Genomic DNA, 16,947 nt, shown 5'->3' on the forward strand with positions numbered 1-16,947 from the left:
TGAATAAATGAAAATAATTCTTTTTTTTTTTTTTTTTTTATCCATACCACAGCTAGCAGTATGTGTCCATTAACTGATGTTAATACAAATATTTTAGCATCTCTGATAATCCCGGGTTGCTATGGTCACGCAGGTTTGTTTACGCAGAAATGGATGTTGTTTCCTCAACATAGCATCTCGAGGCCACGATATAAGGATGTCGTTGCCTCGAAAAAACATTATCGCGTTCCCCTGAGTTAATATGTCGTCTCCATGACAAAATGAAGTGAACTGAAGACGACCCCTCCCTCGGTCACCGTACAAAACAGACATTGTGACCTAGACGTGTTACATGTCTAGTTTGTGGTGAAAAAAACAACAACTACATTTTCTACATGAATGTGTACAGTATAATTGTGATGCTGAAAAACAGTAGAAATATTTGATGAAAGAGCGTGTTTTTAAATTTCACGTAAATGCCCTGCAGATGGCGCTGCTATCATCCAGATGACTATCGATTTGAACATTTTATGCCAAAATTGTGTTTTCTATAATTACATATGAGCTTTCACAGCCTGTTGTTATATAGCTAGTCTTCATACTGTTGAAAGTACCACTTTCTAGAGAACAACTGTGTACCTTGCACAGAAATATTTATGTAAAGTGTCAACATGCGCTTCAGTTTATATGTGCCTTCCATGGAATTATTTTGTTTCCTGGTTCAAAGCAGGCAGAACAAAAGCCCTCTGAAAACCTGCTCAAATTCCCCTGAAAGGCTCAAACTCTATTTCAACATTCTGATGTTTTATTTTAGAAAAGCAGGAACAAAGGCATGTATTTTACATCGCTCTTATAGAGAAGTGCTGTCGTTTTTGTTTCAATGCCACTGTGTAGGTGGAACAGTTAGAGATTACATACAAAAATAATTGTTTCACACACATACCAATCATCTGTTTGACGGTAAAGTAACGGACACAAACTGTCTATGAACTGACTAAGATGTGAGAGTTTTTGAAGCCATTGTCTTGTTGATGATAAAAACAAGCATTACAATGTCATCTTCATCAAAATGCATTGCATATACAAATATGTATTTTGTTGAAACATTCTACAGAAAAAAATACAAGTTTAATTTACAGACTGAGACAGCAAGTACAGAACCTGTAATGAAGCCATAGACCTCTTAATAATGCCATTAGCAAATGCTGTATAATAAAAATATGAATGCCAAGAAATAATACATGACTAGTAATAATGCATAATACATCCTAGAATATTTAAGTTGCTGTATAACCTGTACTGTAGGATAAGCGAATCTTCCATTGTTTCTTATAACTGTTCACTGCAGCTGTAGAGATCAAAATGTAAACAGCTATTATTTGTTTTTACAGCATAGTTGAACAGAATAAGAACTGTCTTGTTATCATGCCTTTAAAATTTGCATTTGCAAATGATCAGTTTAACATTTGACATTATATGTAATATAATAAGAGTAATAAAGAAGTATGACTAACGAGCAGTTGCCGTACGTGATCCCTTTTAAAATGAAATTTATTCTCTCATCAGTCACTAAGATAAACTTATATAAACTCACTGAGATGGATTATTCCTGTAAAATGCTTTGTGTTTTACAGTAAAAAAAATAAAGATACTTTTAATGGGTGGCGTATCCTTTTAAGTCACTTTTCAACATCTTACTGTAGAAATTCAAGGCTTTGGCTCCGAGTCCAAACAAATAATGGACAAAGTTTGAATCATTACTGGTCATGCTATCAAACGAATGATTCCTTGTAACTGTTGACATTACATACAAAAAATGAATTCGGGCATGCACTTATCAGTTGTATTTAGAGCACAGTTAAACGCAGTGATATGAACTGTCCATTTGAATAACTGGTGAGAAATGCAAAGAAGTGGCTTGAGAACTGTGCTGCACAGATGTGGGATCTTGGCCCGTGCTCTGGAGGAATTTCAAAGCTCCACATGCATTAAGCGCTTGTTCAGTACTGACGCCTTTGCTCCACTGTCCTTCTGTTCTCACTGTTAAGCCTCGAAAAGCCTGATGTCCTTCATCGCTTGCATCATGCAGAATCAGAGGATAGAGTGGATTTGGGCTGGTGATGAGATTTTTCATGCACTTCGCATCCGCACCAAAATCATCTGAAAGATTCACACAAACATCTGCATCGTTTCCCTTTCCCGAAACACTGTTGAAGCACTGATATCCATCTTCCAAAGTAACATTAGCGGGAGAGTTAAACTGGCTATCTCCTGCATCCGAGTCTGCAACTTCCCTCCTGCCAGACTGACGTTCATGATTACTGCTCAGCCGCTCCAGGAACGAAGAATCACCCGTGGATGATCCAGAATATGACATGTTGCTGAAAACCGATGAGCCAGAGCAATTGCCTGAATCGCGGTTTGCACGGATGTGTTCTCTTGAGGAACCGATACCGTTAACACTCTTGTCTGACCTGCTCATAGTAACTTGGCTGTGGGAGGATGGCGGCGATGGGTTACTTGTGAATGCAGGAAAATTTAACGATTCTTTCAAGGCCTGTTGGACAAGGGGTGTGATGTTATCGGAGCTGGTTTTCTTTTCGGAGCTACTAGAGTGAGCCTGGCCATAATCCACCGAGGACGACTCAACGCTGTGGAAACCTTTCTCATCATTTGTATCTATTGATGATGCTGAGATCCTGTAAAGAGACAAACAAGTTGAGGCATTATTGTTCAGAATTAGAATGATGAACAAACAAACAAAGGAACTTACAAATTCTTATCCTCCTGAAGGTCCATTGTTGGGATCTCTACATGGATCGGAAAGAACGTTATGACAGATGGAGGCAAAATATGACCCTGTTAAACATGAGAGAAAACATAAGATATGCAATTTGATCACCATTAAGTAACATGATTGTTGGATTTATTGTTTGTTTTTTTGGTTTTTTTCCCACCTTCTCATGTCCAAGATTGGCAGCTATTTTTGGCTTTGAGATTTTGTCCCACCAATTAATCTTCATTCTGTAAGGACCGAGTAAAGTGCAAATTGAATTAGTCAAGGATGAGTTAAGGAATATCAAAAATCTAAAAAGTTTTGTTTTCGAATGATGGAAAAACACGAAACAGAACTCACCTCAAAATGCAGAAGAAGACAGTAAAAATGATGATGATTAAACCAATACAGAGAGGTGGAATCACCATTTTGGCTATTTCAGTTGGGGATGAGGCTGTAAATCATATATACATTTAGTCATTTACTAAAATCTTTATCCGAGGTGAGTTACAAACGAGGACAATAGAAGCTATACATAGTTGTTTGATCAGGATCATAAGACTATTAAGACAGATGTAGTAATGTCTTTAAGACAAACATAGGTAGACTTACATGTGGTGAACTCAACTGGTGCGCTCTGGTCACTAGATATATTATGACCATTATAGGCTGTGCTCATTGTTGCTGTCAAAATGTAGATGGTATTTGACTGGAGATTTTTTCCCGCAATTTCTGAGAATCCCAAAGTGTTCTCTAACGTCTTGGATATCTGTATGAAGAATTTTGTTTTTAGTTCTTTATTTTAAATATATACGTGAATATATGATCTATTTATCATATATTATCTGTCTCACATTTTTAAGATCTCCTTTGATGCCGTAGGTCAGATGTATACTCAAGTCTTCCAAAAAACCCTTCGTTATTAATACACTTTTTTCATACTGGCTATGCCAAGTTACATTAAAGTTTCCATTTTCATTCTTCTGCACTGATAAGATTGGAGATTTCGGTTTGACTACAGAAAATGACAAACGTGTGAGATAAGGACAGATCAATCAAACATATTTTTACATGTCTTAAAATTTGAATTTTAGAATTAAAAAGCATGCAAATTCTACAAAAAGTTCAACAATAACTTGTAGACAGTATTTATACTCACTGAAGTCTTTAGTCATGATTGTTTTGCTTAATAAAACACGTGTTCCTTCCAGAAGGGTAGTATTGAAGATCTCGGTTACAACAAACCCTTGTATTTTAATTTTGCACTCACAGTTATCACTGAGATGACTTCTCTCAAAGACACATGGATACATTTGTTTCCTGCAATTTAAGAGATATTCATGTCAACTGATTGCGAAATAAACAGCAACACATTTAGTTAGAGGAACTACAGGCCTGTACAAACACTCACGTATTAAGTGCATTATGTGTGATGTTAAGCTTGTATCCAGAGCAGCTTTTGAGATGGTCAGTAGAGAGACTGCATTTAATTTCTGTCTCATAGTCATTAAAACACTCCAAGTCCTTCTCTGTGGGCTCTATAGTGATTTAAAAGATTTAAAATAAAAAGTGAAAATATTACTACACAGGAACAAAGTAAACAGTTGTTTTGTAAAAAAAAAAAATATATAAAGTAGTTCCGTACACCATGAATGTCAAAAGTAAAAGTTATATATATATATATATTACTTTTACTTTCATGTCTTTTTTTGTGTTTTTATATAAATCAGTTTATATATATATATATATATATATATATATATATATATATATATATATATATATATATATATATAAATCAGCTTTTTTATCAACATGTTTTAAACAAAAAAAGGAATGAATGAAAAAAATTATAAATAACATAGTTAATAAAGTTTGTAACACTTTTCACGGTAAGCTTCTTCTACTGCAGCTACAAAAAACATTGCACAGAGCTACATCTGACAAGGAGGCAATATAAATATGGAGATTTTATATCTAAGTGTACATAGAGGGGGAAAACAGCATTGAAACAAACACTTACCGTAACAAAATGCATAGCAGATGATTGTGAGGATGATCTGGCACTTGAGGAATTTGGAAAACATCCTGTACGTCCTAATAAAACACAAATATCCCCTCATACAACTTACAACAATTACACGTTACAAACGTAAACATATACATAAACATATTATATATGTATATATATATATAAACGATTATTCACAAAATACGACCTAAATGTTACGTCTTCCTACCTTTTGACCGTTTTTGCAAGTAAAAATAAAAGAAACCGAGTTTACGAACCACTCAGCGGGCAAATTAAACCCGGTTAAATACGGTTTCAGACAAACAAATACAGGTAGGCTCCCGCTACCAAACGCTTCCCTGTTCGCTATATGGAAGTAGATAAAAGGGCGTATCGAAGTTTCCTGGAACACACGCCACGGTTCTACTCGCCCCCTCCCCGGGCAGAGGCGCCGCGCGCAGGCTCGAGTCCTGCTCGAACACAGCGGAATTCCACGGAAACACACGTCAGAGATAAACGTGCAAGATCACTGCCTGTACGAGACGCTCGGGCTCATTTTGCAAGGACCACAGAAGGAAGCGCAGCAATTAGATGATGTACTTTCTCATGCAGTTTCAGTTCCTCCACAGATTCATTTCGACACCTACAAAAGCCAGCCTTTCACCGACTTTGAGCGAAAACTGTTGCAATTTTATGTTATTTATTTTTACGTTTCTCCGGCACGTTTTCAGTGGGGCAGACAGACAGGTTTGTTTAAAAAAAAATGTTATACGCGTATGGGCTGTTTGTGTGTGTGTAAAAAAAAAACTACGTTAAAGGTAACTTCAAACTTCCATTTCGCTCGGGTTCCGCTTGGCGACGCCTTGTGGTTAAAAACTGGATGGCTTTATTGATCGCTATAGGTCTACTAAAAATAGCTACGTGTCATAACGTATAAAGTCGCATAACTAGTTTCGCAGTACAGCGCGGCTTCCAGGCAATATCCCAGCAAACACAAAATAACTGACAAGCAATGAGAGAAAAACAGCTGACGAAAACAACAGTCCATCTTGTGAAGTTAAAAGAAAAACAAAACAAACGAAAACAAATACATGCATACATCAAGAAATGTTTAACTTTAAATTGCTGCTTTAAGCTATATAGCCTATAAGTGATTTTTCTATAATTTTGCATAATAAATTGCTCAAAATCTGGTCCAAGTAACAAACAAAATAATCTACAACATAGACAACTTGGGTGATTAAAGTTTCAGCAAACGTTCATTTTTGGGTGGGCTATTCATTTTCTGAAATGTGTGCTTCGCTTTCTGTTTGTTTCTGTTTTAGATTTTAGGCCTACTACAGTACCTATAATTACTGGTCTACTGGTGCTTTTTGAAATGTTGTGACATTTTTTGAATAAAATGAAAATTAAAAGACGTTCAAATCATGAGCCAATATTTTATTCACAATAAAACAGAGTACGTACATGTTTAAATGGATAAATGTTACACTTTTATCCACTAATTGAGCTCATTTCAAATTTGCACAGGGGCTGATATAAAGATTCAGCTGGGACAACATATACTGTAGTAACTAGTTAGGTTAATTGGCATCAGGTCTGTGACATGATTAGCTATAAAAGGGATGTATTAGAGAGGCATAGTCCCTCTAAATACGGGTCTCTTCAATATATGAAAAAGGTTTTAATACTTCAAAAACAAGGTTTCTTGACATCAAACCGCAACGGCTTTGCAAATTTTATAATCTACTGTGCATAACATCATCAAATGATTCAGAAAATCTGGAGAAATATATCTGTGCATAAGGGACAAGGCCGAAGACCTTTGTTGAATGCCTACGGTCTTCGGGTCCTCAGACGGCGATAAACCTCTCATCGGAATGATATTATAATTGATAGTGATAAATGATCCCATAGAAACCACTGTGAGAGTCCACCTACACATGTGAGTCACATACACAAGAAAAGTGTGGACCTGTTTCTGATACTGCACACTGCACTATTACACCAGCGTGACAGTCCAGATCTTTCACCTATTGTCACACCCCTGGACTGTTTTTGTGTGTGTTTTCGTTCCCCGTGTGCTCTATGCGACCTAGTTTCTGTCCTTTGTTAATCAGTTCATTATGTTCAGGTGTGTATCGTCATTTAATGTCATTGCCTTCCCTTTGTTTGACTCTGTTCGGCATAAGTTTGTCCAGTCTGTCGATGTGTACGTGTGGTTGCTACTCTTCTGTCGGAAATTGCCTTGTGGATTTATTAAAAGTCTGTGACTTGTTATCTGACATTTCGTGCTCTCCTTCCCACACCACACTACAACACCTATAGAGAACCTTTGGCGCATCATTAAACAAAAAATACATTAAAGACAACCACAAACTCATCAGCAGCTGAAAGACGCACATAACCTCGATTCCCAGATGTTGAGACTTGTTGTGTTCAAATTTGAAATGAGCTCATTTTGTGCATATTTAAAATTTAAACATTTTAAAAAACATTATGTCATGCTTAGTTTTTTTTTTAAATTCATATAATCATGTAATAAATGAATTGTTTAAATAACTGTTGCAGTGCTGCAAAACTATTAACTTTTTACTACAGCAATCATTGCAATGCACAGTGAAAGAATTTCATGATATATTAGTCATTATCTACTTTCAGAAATTAATGCAATCTTGTTTTAAAAATATTTTGATGAAATTTTTTTAATCTTTTAGTCTGCATTTCTTGAACATCTGTTTTTAAAAATGTTTTCACCCATTTGAATGTTTCCCCATGAGGGATATGTCACACCCAATACTGTGCTGCTTGAAGGCTATGACTGTTAATAGCACAAATATATATATATATATATATATATATATATATATATATATATATATATATATATTTGAATTATTAACATATTATACTAGGCACAGAAAGTGTGCAAATAGCCCTTAGTTCACAAACACTAAAAGGTGTTACTTTCGTTCATTGTAATCTCACAAAGTTCCTTTATAATCAAGAAATTTCTTACATCATGTTACAGTGAGAGGATTTGCAAAGGTGCAAGAAAAATATCAGGTGAGTGAATGCAATTGCCAATTAGCAAAGGTGTTTAAGAAATAAACACCTATGTCTTTGATTGGCTAAGCTGCGCAGCGCTACAAAAACAGAGTGCAAACACAAATACGCTACAAACCGGAGTCTTAAATCTCTTCTGACAATTTACAGATTTAACTGAAGGTGCTTTTGACTGCGTGTGAAAATGGATGTGTGGCGTGAGAAAAGTGTCAATTGCATCTGTGTTTTGAAGCAGGCAGTGAAAACTCTGTTTGTGAAACCGGGCCTAGATGGCTAGTTTATGTTGTATTTTAATTGAACTAAATATGTCCTTCTGTTGTCACACATACAATAAGGTTCTTTACACTAAACGATAATGTATTTTATATTTCATGAAGGAAACATTGAAAATATCAATTGTGATTAAGCAGCCTAATATGTTTATTTACATAATCCATTTTATATACATTAATAGCATATATTCTGGATATATAGCCTAGAAATAGAGTAAAAATACAGTAAAAACATAACTACACAGATAAGTGTTATCTGTCGTATTTTTATCAAATCTTGTGAACGAGTTTTATTAAGCGAAGTCAGATTTCGAGATATCCTGCTTCTGAATGGACCAGACCACGTGACCGGAAGTGCTGTTTCAAGAGGGAAGTGACAGCTCGGCGCTATATTGAAAGCAGGTATGTAAGAAGCAGCACTTTGCAACAATTTGTGTTTAATACAAACCTATTTCTACCAGGCTACGATGTCGGACTTTGACTGCTCGGACAAACGCACGTTATTTTGATGTAATGTGTCGCATTGAGGATGTTGTGCAAGCTCGCGGCTTGCAGTATTTTTTGTACATTTGTCCGGTAATACAAGCGCAAGATTGAACGTACGCTGCAAAACATCGAGGGTGATTTACTTGAAAGAAGCCGGGAAACAGTTTTCGCCCAGAAGAGTTCTAGTGAAGTTCACAAAAGGTCAAAAAGAAGCAGCAAAGTGACACCGAATTAAACGTGAAACGTTGAAATAGAAAAGCCAAACGTAAAACCTAATCCAATAATTGTTTATTTACAACTACGATATTTTGCAGTTTATATGATCTTATCCCAATCATAAACGAATTCAACCAACTTAAACACCGGTTAAAGTCAACCAGATCTTAAAAAGCAACTACCTGTGCTTCATTCTGGTGGAAACATCGTCCCTTGATAAACACCCCATTAGTGGAGGATAGCACTTGATGCTACTAAAACCGTTGTTTAAGCTGAACTTATATCGTATTGGTAATGCATCGGGGTTCTCGTACGGTTATTTTCAGTCATGTCACCGTTTGCCTGCTTGGTATCGGCAAATTTTGAGAAGGCTTTGTTATGAAATGTCTTCTCCAGCTCGAAAGGACTCTAAGCAGCATGTCCAGACCAATGGGGGACAGTCACAAGCGCTTCTTGCAGACCATAATGAGCAACGGCATCATCAGTGCATCTCAGGCTGTAGCATTACACAAACACTGCTGTGAGACCCATGGAGGTATGAAAGAAAATCCACTGACTGCAATTTAGCCATATTATGTTGAATCGTGTGTTTATGTAGTTATTTTGCATTCAAGGCCAAATGTGAGGCCAAACCATTCTTTATTCTTTCTTTAGATTTGTTGCTTGTATATCAGTTGTATATAGGTGTCTTATTTGAATTCTGCATCTATCTTGCCTTTCTAGCACATTATACAGACAGGTTGGATGATTTCATTAATGTCATCAACACCCAACTTCAGCCCCTTTTCATGCACATCAGGAAAGGCATGTCTGAAGAGGATGGTCTTGAGTATTACGCCTTGGTTAGTTGGAGTCTGTTTTTATATATTATTATTACTATTTGTTGATAGTAATGTTTGTATTATGTTTACATGCGTGGTGTGATATTTTTTTAATCCAAAAAAGAAATGACAAATGCATCTGTTATTCAGGTAAATGTGACAGAGACGGACATAACAAGAATGACATCTGATTACGCAGATAATGAACTGGAGTTATTCAGAAAAACGGTAAAATAATAATGTCAGAATACATTTTATTGTGTTATAAATCGGTAACAAATTTTACTAACAACTGGGCAAAACCTAGGATAGTGGTGAATTTAAAAATTAAAAAAATTAGAAATGTAAAACTAGAACTAATTAGTGTTTGTGGTTAAAGTTCTTCATCTTTTAATGTGTAATAAATTGACTTTTATTGCAAATATGCCTGACAAGATAGTTACGCAAAATTATATTTTAGAGGGTAAATGTAGAAAAATGGGGGAAAAAAAGGAAAATGTATATTTGTTTTTGACTCACAAAAACAAAATTGCATGTAATTTAAACAGAAAACTTTTTAATTTTGTGGAGGTGGATGGGTTATTGTGTATGGAGAACAACTTCAATTTAAAGCTGTATTACACTAATTGTTTTTATGGATAAAGCCTTTTTTGTCTTTGACAAAATATACGTATTATATATAATGTATATGTGTATGTGTGTGAATATATATATATGTGTGTGTGTGTGTGTGTGTGTGTGTGTGTGTATATTGTATGTTTTTTATGCCTTTATTGAACACCGCACATTAAACATTCATAGTAGTAGAAAATTTGAAAATGAACATATCTCTGGTTTGTCCTGAGCATATGAGTATTAAAATGGGAATCTAAAAAAATTTTTTATAGGCAAACCATGTTTTGTTTTCATAATATCTCTGAACATTTTGTCTCTATGTTCAGATGGATCTGATTGTAGACTCTGAGAGCGGCACTGCCTCCTCCACCGATATATTAAATTCTGCCGACAGCCTACGGACAAAGAAGCTGAAGAAAAAAGAAACGGAGCTTGTCTTGAACAAATTTGTCCAGGACAAATGGTTAAAGGAGGTAGGCTATTCATTTTAAAATTGGTCTTTTTCCGTATATTGGACAAAGTTATTTCCAACTTGCTCACTAGTTGCTACCGCCAAAAGCAATTATACAGTATATAATTTCTTCTTTATAGAAAGATGGTGAATACACTCTAAGCGTGCGTTGCATTGTGGAGATGGAGCAGTATATGCGCACAATCTACCAAGACCTCATCAAAGTGTGTCATGTGTGCCGCAACATTGCCCTGCAGGTAAAGACATGAGCACAGTTTTATTTATTGAAGAAATCCAGACTTTAGATCTCCGTCATTTAACTTGAACTGCAAGAAGCAATTTTAAAGGAATTTAGTTTGCCACTTTTGTTACATAGTGTTTTTTTTTATCTATGGGGATTGACTTGGCGTTAACGGCATTTTCAAACAAGAGCTTTTCTTTTACATTCAGTGCCAGATGTGTGAAACCCCAGCCTGTGGAATCAAGATGCACCTCCCGTGTGTCGCTCGATATTTTCGAGCACGCAGTGATCCTCGCTGTCCGGCATGCAGTGATTTCTGGCCTCACGAGATTCCAGGTGAGCTGCTTTTCCTTAAAATCCCTCCACTGATTCATGATTTTAATTTGAACTGTGTACTTCTAAAGGTTTTAGATTATTTAGATTTTTTTTTATTTGCAGAAATGCCGCATACCCAGTCACAGAGTTCACAAAATCTGCCTTCATCATCCAAAGAGAACACCGCTCCCACGCAGTCACGCCGCTCAAGAAGGCTGTGATCTCAAAGCCTGCTGATTCATCGCTGCAGCTGACCTTTTGACCATTAATGAGTTGGTTTTTTTAGTTCATTCTCTTAGAAGTTTAAAAGTTTTTTTACATATATTTTCTTAAAAAATAACTGTTGTTTCTCAAATGCGCATTATGTTTGTTGGAATTCTGATTTATGATCCAAAAATGAACATTTTGTAGTTGCTCAGATAAAAATACAAAATAAAAATTGAGACGCACACTGTTTAAATATCCTTTCAAAGAAAATCTTTAAAAAAAAAGTATATTTCCTCAAGTTATTAGCAATGGTCAAAGTGTTGCAACTGAATGTGGCTAACTATGTAGTCTCCTACATACTACATAGATGAGCAGATAGAAAATGAACAAAGACCACAAATTCAGATTGTATAAAGAAATACATACCGTTCAATATATTTTAAAATGTATAGCGTGAATACATTGCTGCTTCAGAAAAATATCTAAACAGACATTAAAAAAGGTTAATACTTTTTGCCATGTTAAGATTTACATATTACTTTAGCAGACGTATTTAGTTGAATTGACTTCTAACTTACAATTTAATGTAATAAAACTAATTATTTAAATACAAGAAAAAGGGTATGATGTTAAGAAATTGTATTTACATTTCAATTGTAACAAAAGAAAAGATGTCAAATGCACATTTAATATGAATACTGAATAATAATGCCATCATCCTACAGTAAGCAATACATTTATAAATATGTGCTTAAGAGTCTAATAAATTTGTGCAAATAAAGATAATACAAGACTTGACAACACAAGTTTTATTCTGTACAAATCAGGACCACCAAAAACTGACAGAGAAGCTGAGCTCTAGAGAGCGCACATAATGCCAGTGCTGTCGAGGGATGAAGAGGACATCTCTGGGACGGAGAACACACTCCTGATATGAGGCTTTGGAGAAGTCTGGGAACGTCACAAGATCTGGATTCTCCACCTCCACCTGGTGGTGGTCAAACAATTGTGTGCGTGTTTTTTTGTTTACTTCCATAAGACATAAAACAGATTGTGTGATTATTTCCAAACGCTTTCAGAGCAAGAAACGGTCATCACTGAGGGGTTTACCTGACTGGTGTTGTGCAGTAGCTGTGACCCATGTGGATAGAGATATTTGGTTTCATCTGGGCTGTAGAGCCTGATGTATTTCCTTCCAACCACCTGATGTCCAAAAACAAAACCAGAATGCCATGAAATGGGGAAAACAAAAGCCTTGCCTTTCAAATGCCAAATGAACCATTTGTCTCTTGTTTACTTGTGCCAAAAAATTCTGTTGAGGATCCTGGTGGAGAGGAGACACGGTCCCTCCAGGCCCAAACCAGGCATTAATTGTAATGTCATCCTCATCTCCCTCTCCAAGACAACAATAGTCTGGGATGCGAATATCTTCTTTCAGCTCTGGAACCTATCAGGATGAATAACAGCTAGAGTGACTGCTTTTGGTTTTGCATGATGCCACCTTCATGAGTGTTATTTCAAATCTAAGAAGACCGCTGTAGCAAATTACTGAGCGCACTTTTAACAGGACAGTGAAAAAATGAAAACAATAGTGCAGCCGTAAATGAAAACTTGTGGAAGGCTGATTTCGTTTGATTCTTCTATGGATGTTTCCATCACTTGCTCACTGCTGGATCCTCTGCAGTGAATGGGTGCCGTCAGAATGAGAGTGTAAACAGCTGGTAAAAACAATCACAATAACACACAAGCAATGCAATCAAAGGGTTCACTTAAAACGGTCACCTCTGGCTAAAATTGACCAATCCATAATATTGATTGATTGATGATAATGATTTCTTCAGTGAAACGTGGTTTTGTCTGAATGAGGTGTGAAATATGCAAAGAATAAGTGGTGTTACAACAAGTGAAAAACAATCTAAAACAGTGCTTAAAAATATGTTGGTGAATTTTGACGTGAAAGGACAGCAGTGGGCGGACTATTTCACTAGTGTTATTAGCAGTGTTATAATTATTCAAAAACAATGGTGAAAAAGTAAAACTAAATGTGATTTTGAAAAAACAAACATTGATTTGTTTCTTACAAACGCAGCTTTTGACTTCATGAGGTTTTAACTGATATGCTGGAGTCGGACTCTCATTGTGACGGCACCCATTTGTGGCAGAGGTCCCACGGGTGAGCAAGTGATGTTATGCTAAATTGAACAAAAATACATTTCAATGAAGTAACAAACTCATCGACACCTTGGATGACCTTTGGATGAGTACATTTCAATCAGTACATTTTAATTTCATGGAGAACTATTCCTTTAAAAGGTAAAGTATGCACATTCTGATCCTCTAGTAGCACCAAAAAAAAAATGCACCTGACCTGATCAAACAACTGATGCTGAGCCAGATATCCCACTCCATTCTCTGCCTATAAGAAAATACCCCCAAATAACATAGAAAATGTCATTATAATTTCATTTCCATTATACAAAATCCTAAAAATCTAAAAATACCATATCTTACAACGAAATAAAAATGATTCTTACTGTTCCTATAATGTAGCGATCTACGAAGTCATCAACTGTGATGAGTTTTTGTGACCACTCTTCATCGGTGTACTTGGATCCCACTTCAATAGGTACCGTCCGGCAGCCAGCGGTAGTTCGCAAGTACTCTATGCTTAAAGAGAGTGTACAGTATGGGAGTGTACAGATGTTTCAGAAGGTAAAATTTAATAATGCATGTTTTTCAGTACCTCCATGGATGCTGTGTAAAGGCCGGCCAGTGGTCAGTTATTCCCTCTATAATCACAGGTTTCTTAGGATCCAGGAAATCTGACCTAAAGCGCTCCAGGGATGGACAATGAATCCTAGGCACTGCTTGTGCAGGGTTTATTACTGGCTCAGACACACAGTCCAGTTTCATTTTCTGCTTCAGAGAAGCTTTATAAGTGAATAATGTACAACCAAATGTTTTCAAATCAACAATTAATATTAAACAAGCACAGGCCAAACCTCATCCATAAATAAATAAATTAAAATTAAAATCACATTTTTACTTTCCCTGCAAACATTGCCATTGCCACTGCTCCCAAACATAAAAAAATTGTTTCAGAATTGGAAATAATAACTCAATATAAATATACATTTGTAAATGCATACTTTTTATATTAAGAATTAATCTTTTTAATTAAATAAATTCACACACAATTTGACAAATGATCTTAATTGCAACAATATATATAACAATAATTATGCTGAAGTATTAAAATAAAAAATTGAAAAAATAGAAATTAGCAAATAGAAAAAACTATAGGCAGACCTTAAATGAAATTCACAAAAAATAAAATACAAAAAGTAAAAATAAAAGCTACTTTGAAAAATGTATCTATAAATCATTCATGCTCTTGCCTTTATAAGAGATGACTTCACCTTTGAACAGGGTTCTCCGCTCCTTCCTGTTTTGTTTGGACTCTCCATTTTCAATTTATTTCTTAAGACACCAACAAGCCTTTGCAGAATGTTGTCCATGATGCCTGCTCCCATCAACAAACCCATGTCACATGTTTTAATGGCCTCTTGGGTGTCGCATTGAGAGGGGTTTCCATGACATAAACTTAAGACTTTGAATAAGCAGCCATAAGAGTAAACTCTCCTCCACTCCTTGTCCACATCTCTCCATGTCCCAGTGTTGAGCTTCTCCCAGGAATAATCGATAATAACCTGAGCTCTCTGAGCAGAAGCCGGGCAATCTGCTTCACTGTACAGCTGATCTCTAGCCAGCTCAAGAAGCTTCAGCACACTCAATTCAATCTTCTCGCTGAAGTGAAGGGGGAATTCAGACACCGTCGAGGGCAAAACAGCTCGAACATCAGCACAGACTGAGGCCATGAGCAGAAGAAACTTTTGCAGATCACCTGCAATTGATTTCTGATGGATGGTCTAGTGAGAAGTGAGCACAGAGATGATCTAAAGTTACTTGCTTGCGGAGAAACACAGCTGCTGCTCATGGTATTGAGATACCGAACTGGTGAGCAATAAAAGTTATATTTGTTACAATGTATAATAAACACCGTTTAATGCAAAGGCAAACAGCTGGCGACATTTAAGAAATAAGCAACTAAAGTAAAAACAAAAGTAATAAAAAAAGAAAACCAGCGGTACGAACAGTTGAATATAGCACCCGATTTTAATGTCCGGCTGGAAACACCGAATATAAACAACGTTCCGCTTCGGAACGCATTCATTTGTTGTTAGATTTCAAACAATATGAAATAATGTCTTCTGAAAATATTTTATGCCGAAATAGAAAAATATGTTTTATTTGTGTATATGTGTTTTACGGATTATGTTAAACGTCATTTTAAAAGGTGATTTATATATTAAAGGAATAGTTCATTCAAAAAATGTAAATTACCACATATTTTACTCACTCCGAAGCCATCCTAGGTGTATATGACTTTCTTCTTTCCGATGAACACAGTCTGAGATTTTTAAAAATGCATTCTGGCTCCTCCAGGCTTGCAAATGCTGGTGGATAGCGGCTATTATTTTGAAGCTCCGTAAATCGGACATATCCTCAGGTTCTCCGACGTTAAACTAACCTATACGCCTTCTGGGGTTATCACATGTCCCCTAAAGCAGATGGGGTTTTTGTAACAGAAATATTTTGAACATTTTAACACAGTGTTCACGATTTTACATCACCGATGGCTTATACAAAAGTTCCTAAAATCATCAGCAAGACTGAGGAAACAAGACCTAAAAACGACTCGACAGGTAAAAACAGTATGGTTTGAGAAAGACATACAAAGACTGGCCTTTCAACAGATACAGTTCTGTAGGCCTAACTTTCATATCTTTACATTTTATACATTCTGTACATTCTGAACAGTTTATCAGTTGATCAGTTTCTGTTTGGAAGCACCAGTGAATAAACTGATCCCAATGTGCCCCAAATTAGAAGGAAACCTCTGGGCTTTATTGTTTACTTCCTAGGCCTCCAGCCTCCAGACAGTAACTTTGTCTCATGAATATTAATGATTGATAGATAAAAGTAATTATATTGTCCATTTTAGTCCCGATTGCAATTCCTTACAGCCAAGGTTGTTTAAAGTACGTCGTCTTCAGCACATGTAATGGGGCATTTTTGCCACCGATATTTTCTGTAAGAGCTATTGTTTATTTATCTGAGGCCTATTTTCCATATGTATCACAGGTGTGACCTTTTGTCAACCCTGTGATGTATTATGTAAAAGACAAAAAAGCTACTAAATAATTCATCCCTAGTTACAGATTCTTTCATGAGGAGCGCAGTGAAGGGCTAAACAATGATCTGAAACCATAAGCCTCAAGAAATATTTAAATTTCCCAAGAAAAAACGATGCAGCCCGATATAATGAAAACAGTGATTATCTCTGTGTTCCGCTGATGTGTTCATAACCCTCTGCTGCTGAGTCAACAAACCTGTTTACAAACTAGGCCACTTGATTGGATGCTGCACA

At 36.1% G+C, this 16,947-nt stretch overlaps 3 protein-coding genes across 7 annotated transcripts; 1 reads left to right on the top strand and 2 right to left on the bottom strand.

The window, feature by feature from the left end:
* Positions 1-766: 766 nt before the first annotated feature.
* On the bottom strand, positions 767-5,194 carry LOC122341808. Its single transcript, XM_043235445.1, has 10 exons — positions 4,996-5,194; positions 4,779-4,852; positions 4,167-4,293; positions 3,915-4,075; positions 3,610-3,770; positions 3,368-3,524; positions 3,116-3,209; positions 2,937-3,003; positions 2,753-2,838; positions 767-2,678 (listed from the first exon to the last, which is right to left on the bottom strand). Exons 2-10 carry the CDS (start codon positions 4,840-4,842, stop codon positions 1,838-1,840), a joined length of 1,758 nt encoding a protein of 585 aa, XP_043091380.1. The 5' UTR covers positions 4,843-4,852; positions 4,996-5,194; the 3' UTR covers positions 767-1,837.
* A 3,232-nt stretch (positions 5,195-8,426) lies between these two features.
* On the top strand, positions 8,427-12,420 carry nsmce1 (NSE1 homolog, SMC5-SMC6 complex component). 3 transcript variants are annotated; one of them, XR_006250523.1, is made up of 9 exons: positions 8,531-8,791; positions 9,203-9,341; positions 9,530-9,648; positions 9,778-9,855; positions 10,569-10,715; positions 10,834-10,950; positions 11,144-11,270; positions 11,373-11,521; positions 12,284-12,420. XR_006250523.1 is itself a non-coding variant. In XM_043235913.1 (8 exons), exons 2-8 carry the CDS (start codon positions 9,224-9,226, stop codon positions 11,468-11,470), a joined length of 804 nt encoding a protein of 267 aa, XP_043091848.1. In that variant the 5' UTR covers positions 8,427-8,506; positions 9,203-9,223; the 3' UTR covers positions 11,471-11,698. The 3 variants fall into 3 exon arrangements, 2 of the variants coding, with proteins under 2 accessions (XP_043091848.1, XP_043091847.1); XM_043235913.1 differs by lacking the exons at positions 8,531-8,791; positions 12,284-12,420 and adding an exon at positions 8,427-8,506 and having other exon boundaries at positions 11,373-11,698; XM_043235912.1 differs by lacking the exon at positions 12,284-12,420 and having other exon boundaries at positions 11,373-11,698.
* kdm8 (lysine (K)-specific demethylase 8) lies at positions 11,857-15,663 on the bottom strand. 3 transcript variants are annotated; one of them, XM_043235910.1, is made up of 8 exons: positions 15,612-15,656; positions 14,855-15,385; positions 14,200-14,372; positions 13,991-14,123; positions 13,825-13,872; positions 12,754-12,903; positions 12,567-12,659; positions 11,857-12,444 (listed from the first exon to the last, which is right to left on the bottom strand). In XM_043235910.1, the coding sequence occupies exons 2-8, from the start codon at positions 15,332-15,334 to the stop codon at positions 12,280-12,282; spliced, it is 1,242 nt and encodes a 413-aa protein (XP_043091845.1). In that variant the 5' UTR covers positions 15,335-15,385; positions 15,612-15,656; the 3' UTR covers positions 11,857-12,279. The 3 variants fall into 3 exon arrangements, with proteins under 3 accessions (XP_043091845.1, XP_043091844.1, XP_043091846.1); XM_043235909.1 differs by having other exon boundaries at positions 14,855-15,663; XM_043235911.1 differs by having other exon boundaries at positions 14,876-15,662.
* Positions 15,664-16,947: the final 1,284 nt, after the last annotated feature.

Source organism: Puntigrus tetrazona, chromosome 3 (assembly GCF_018831695.1).
Source record: "Puntigrus tetrazona isolate hp1 chromosome 3, ASM1883169v1, whole genome shotgun sequence".
Classification (NCBI taxonomy): domain Eukaryota; kingdom Metazoa; phylum Chordata; class Actinopteri; order Cypriniformes; family Cyprinidae; genus Puntigrus; species Puntigrus tetrazona.

Coding starts and splice junctions, on each gene's coding strand:
- nsmce1 (XM_043235913.1), top strand. CDS start 9,224: ATGTCCAGACCAATGGGGGACAGTCACAAGCGCTTCTTGCAGACCATA. Junction 9,649..9,777: donor GTCTTGAGTATTACGCCTTG/GTTAGTTGGAGT, acceptor TCTGTTATTCAG/GTAAATGTGACAGAGACGGA. Junction 10,951..11,143: donor GCCGCAACATTGCCCTGCAG/GTAAAGACATGA, acceptor TTTTACATTCAG/TGCCAGATGTGTGAAACCCC.
- kdm8 (XM_043235909.1), bottom strand. CDS start 15,334: ATGGCCTCAGTCTGTGCTGATGTTCGAGCTGTTTTGCCCTCGACGGTG. Junction 13,873..13,990: donor ATCGCTACATTATAGGAACA/GTAAGAATCATT, acceptor ATTTTCTTATAG/GCAGAGAATGGAGTGGGATA. Junction 12,660..12,753: donor AACAGAATTTTTTGGCACAA/GTAAACAAGAGA, acceptor TTTGGACATCAG/GTGGTTGGAAGGAAATACAT.
- LOC122341808 (XM_043235445.1), bottom strand. CDS start 4,842: ATGTTTTCCAAATTCCTCAAGTGCCAGATCATCCTCACAATCATCTGC. Junction 2,839..2,936: donor CCAATCTTGGACATGAGAAG/GTGGGAAAAAAA, acceptor CATGTTTAACAG/GGTCATATTTTGCCTCCATC. Junction 2,679..2,752: donor CTTCAGGAGGATAAGAATTT/GTAAGTTCCTTT, acceptor GTCTCTTTACAG/GATCTCAGCATCATCAATAG.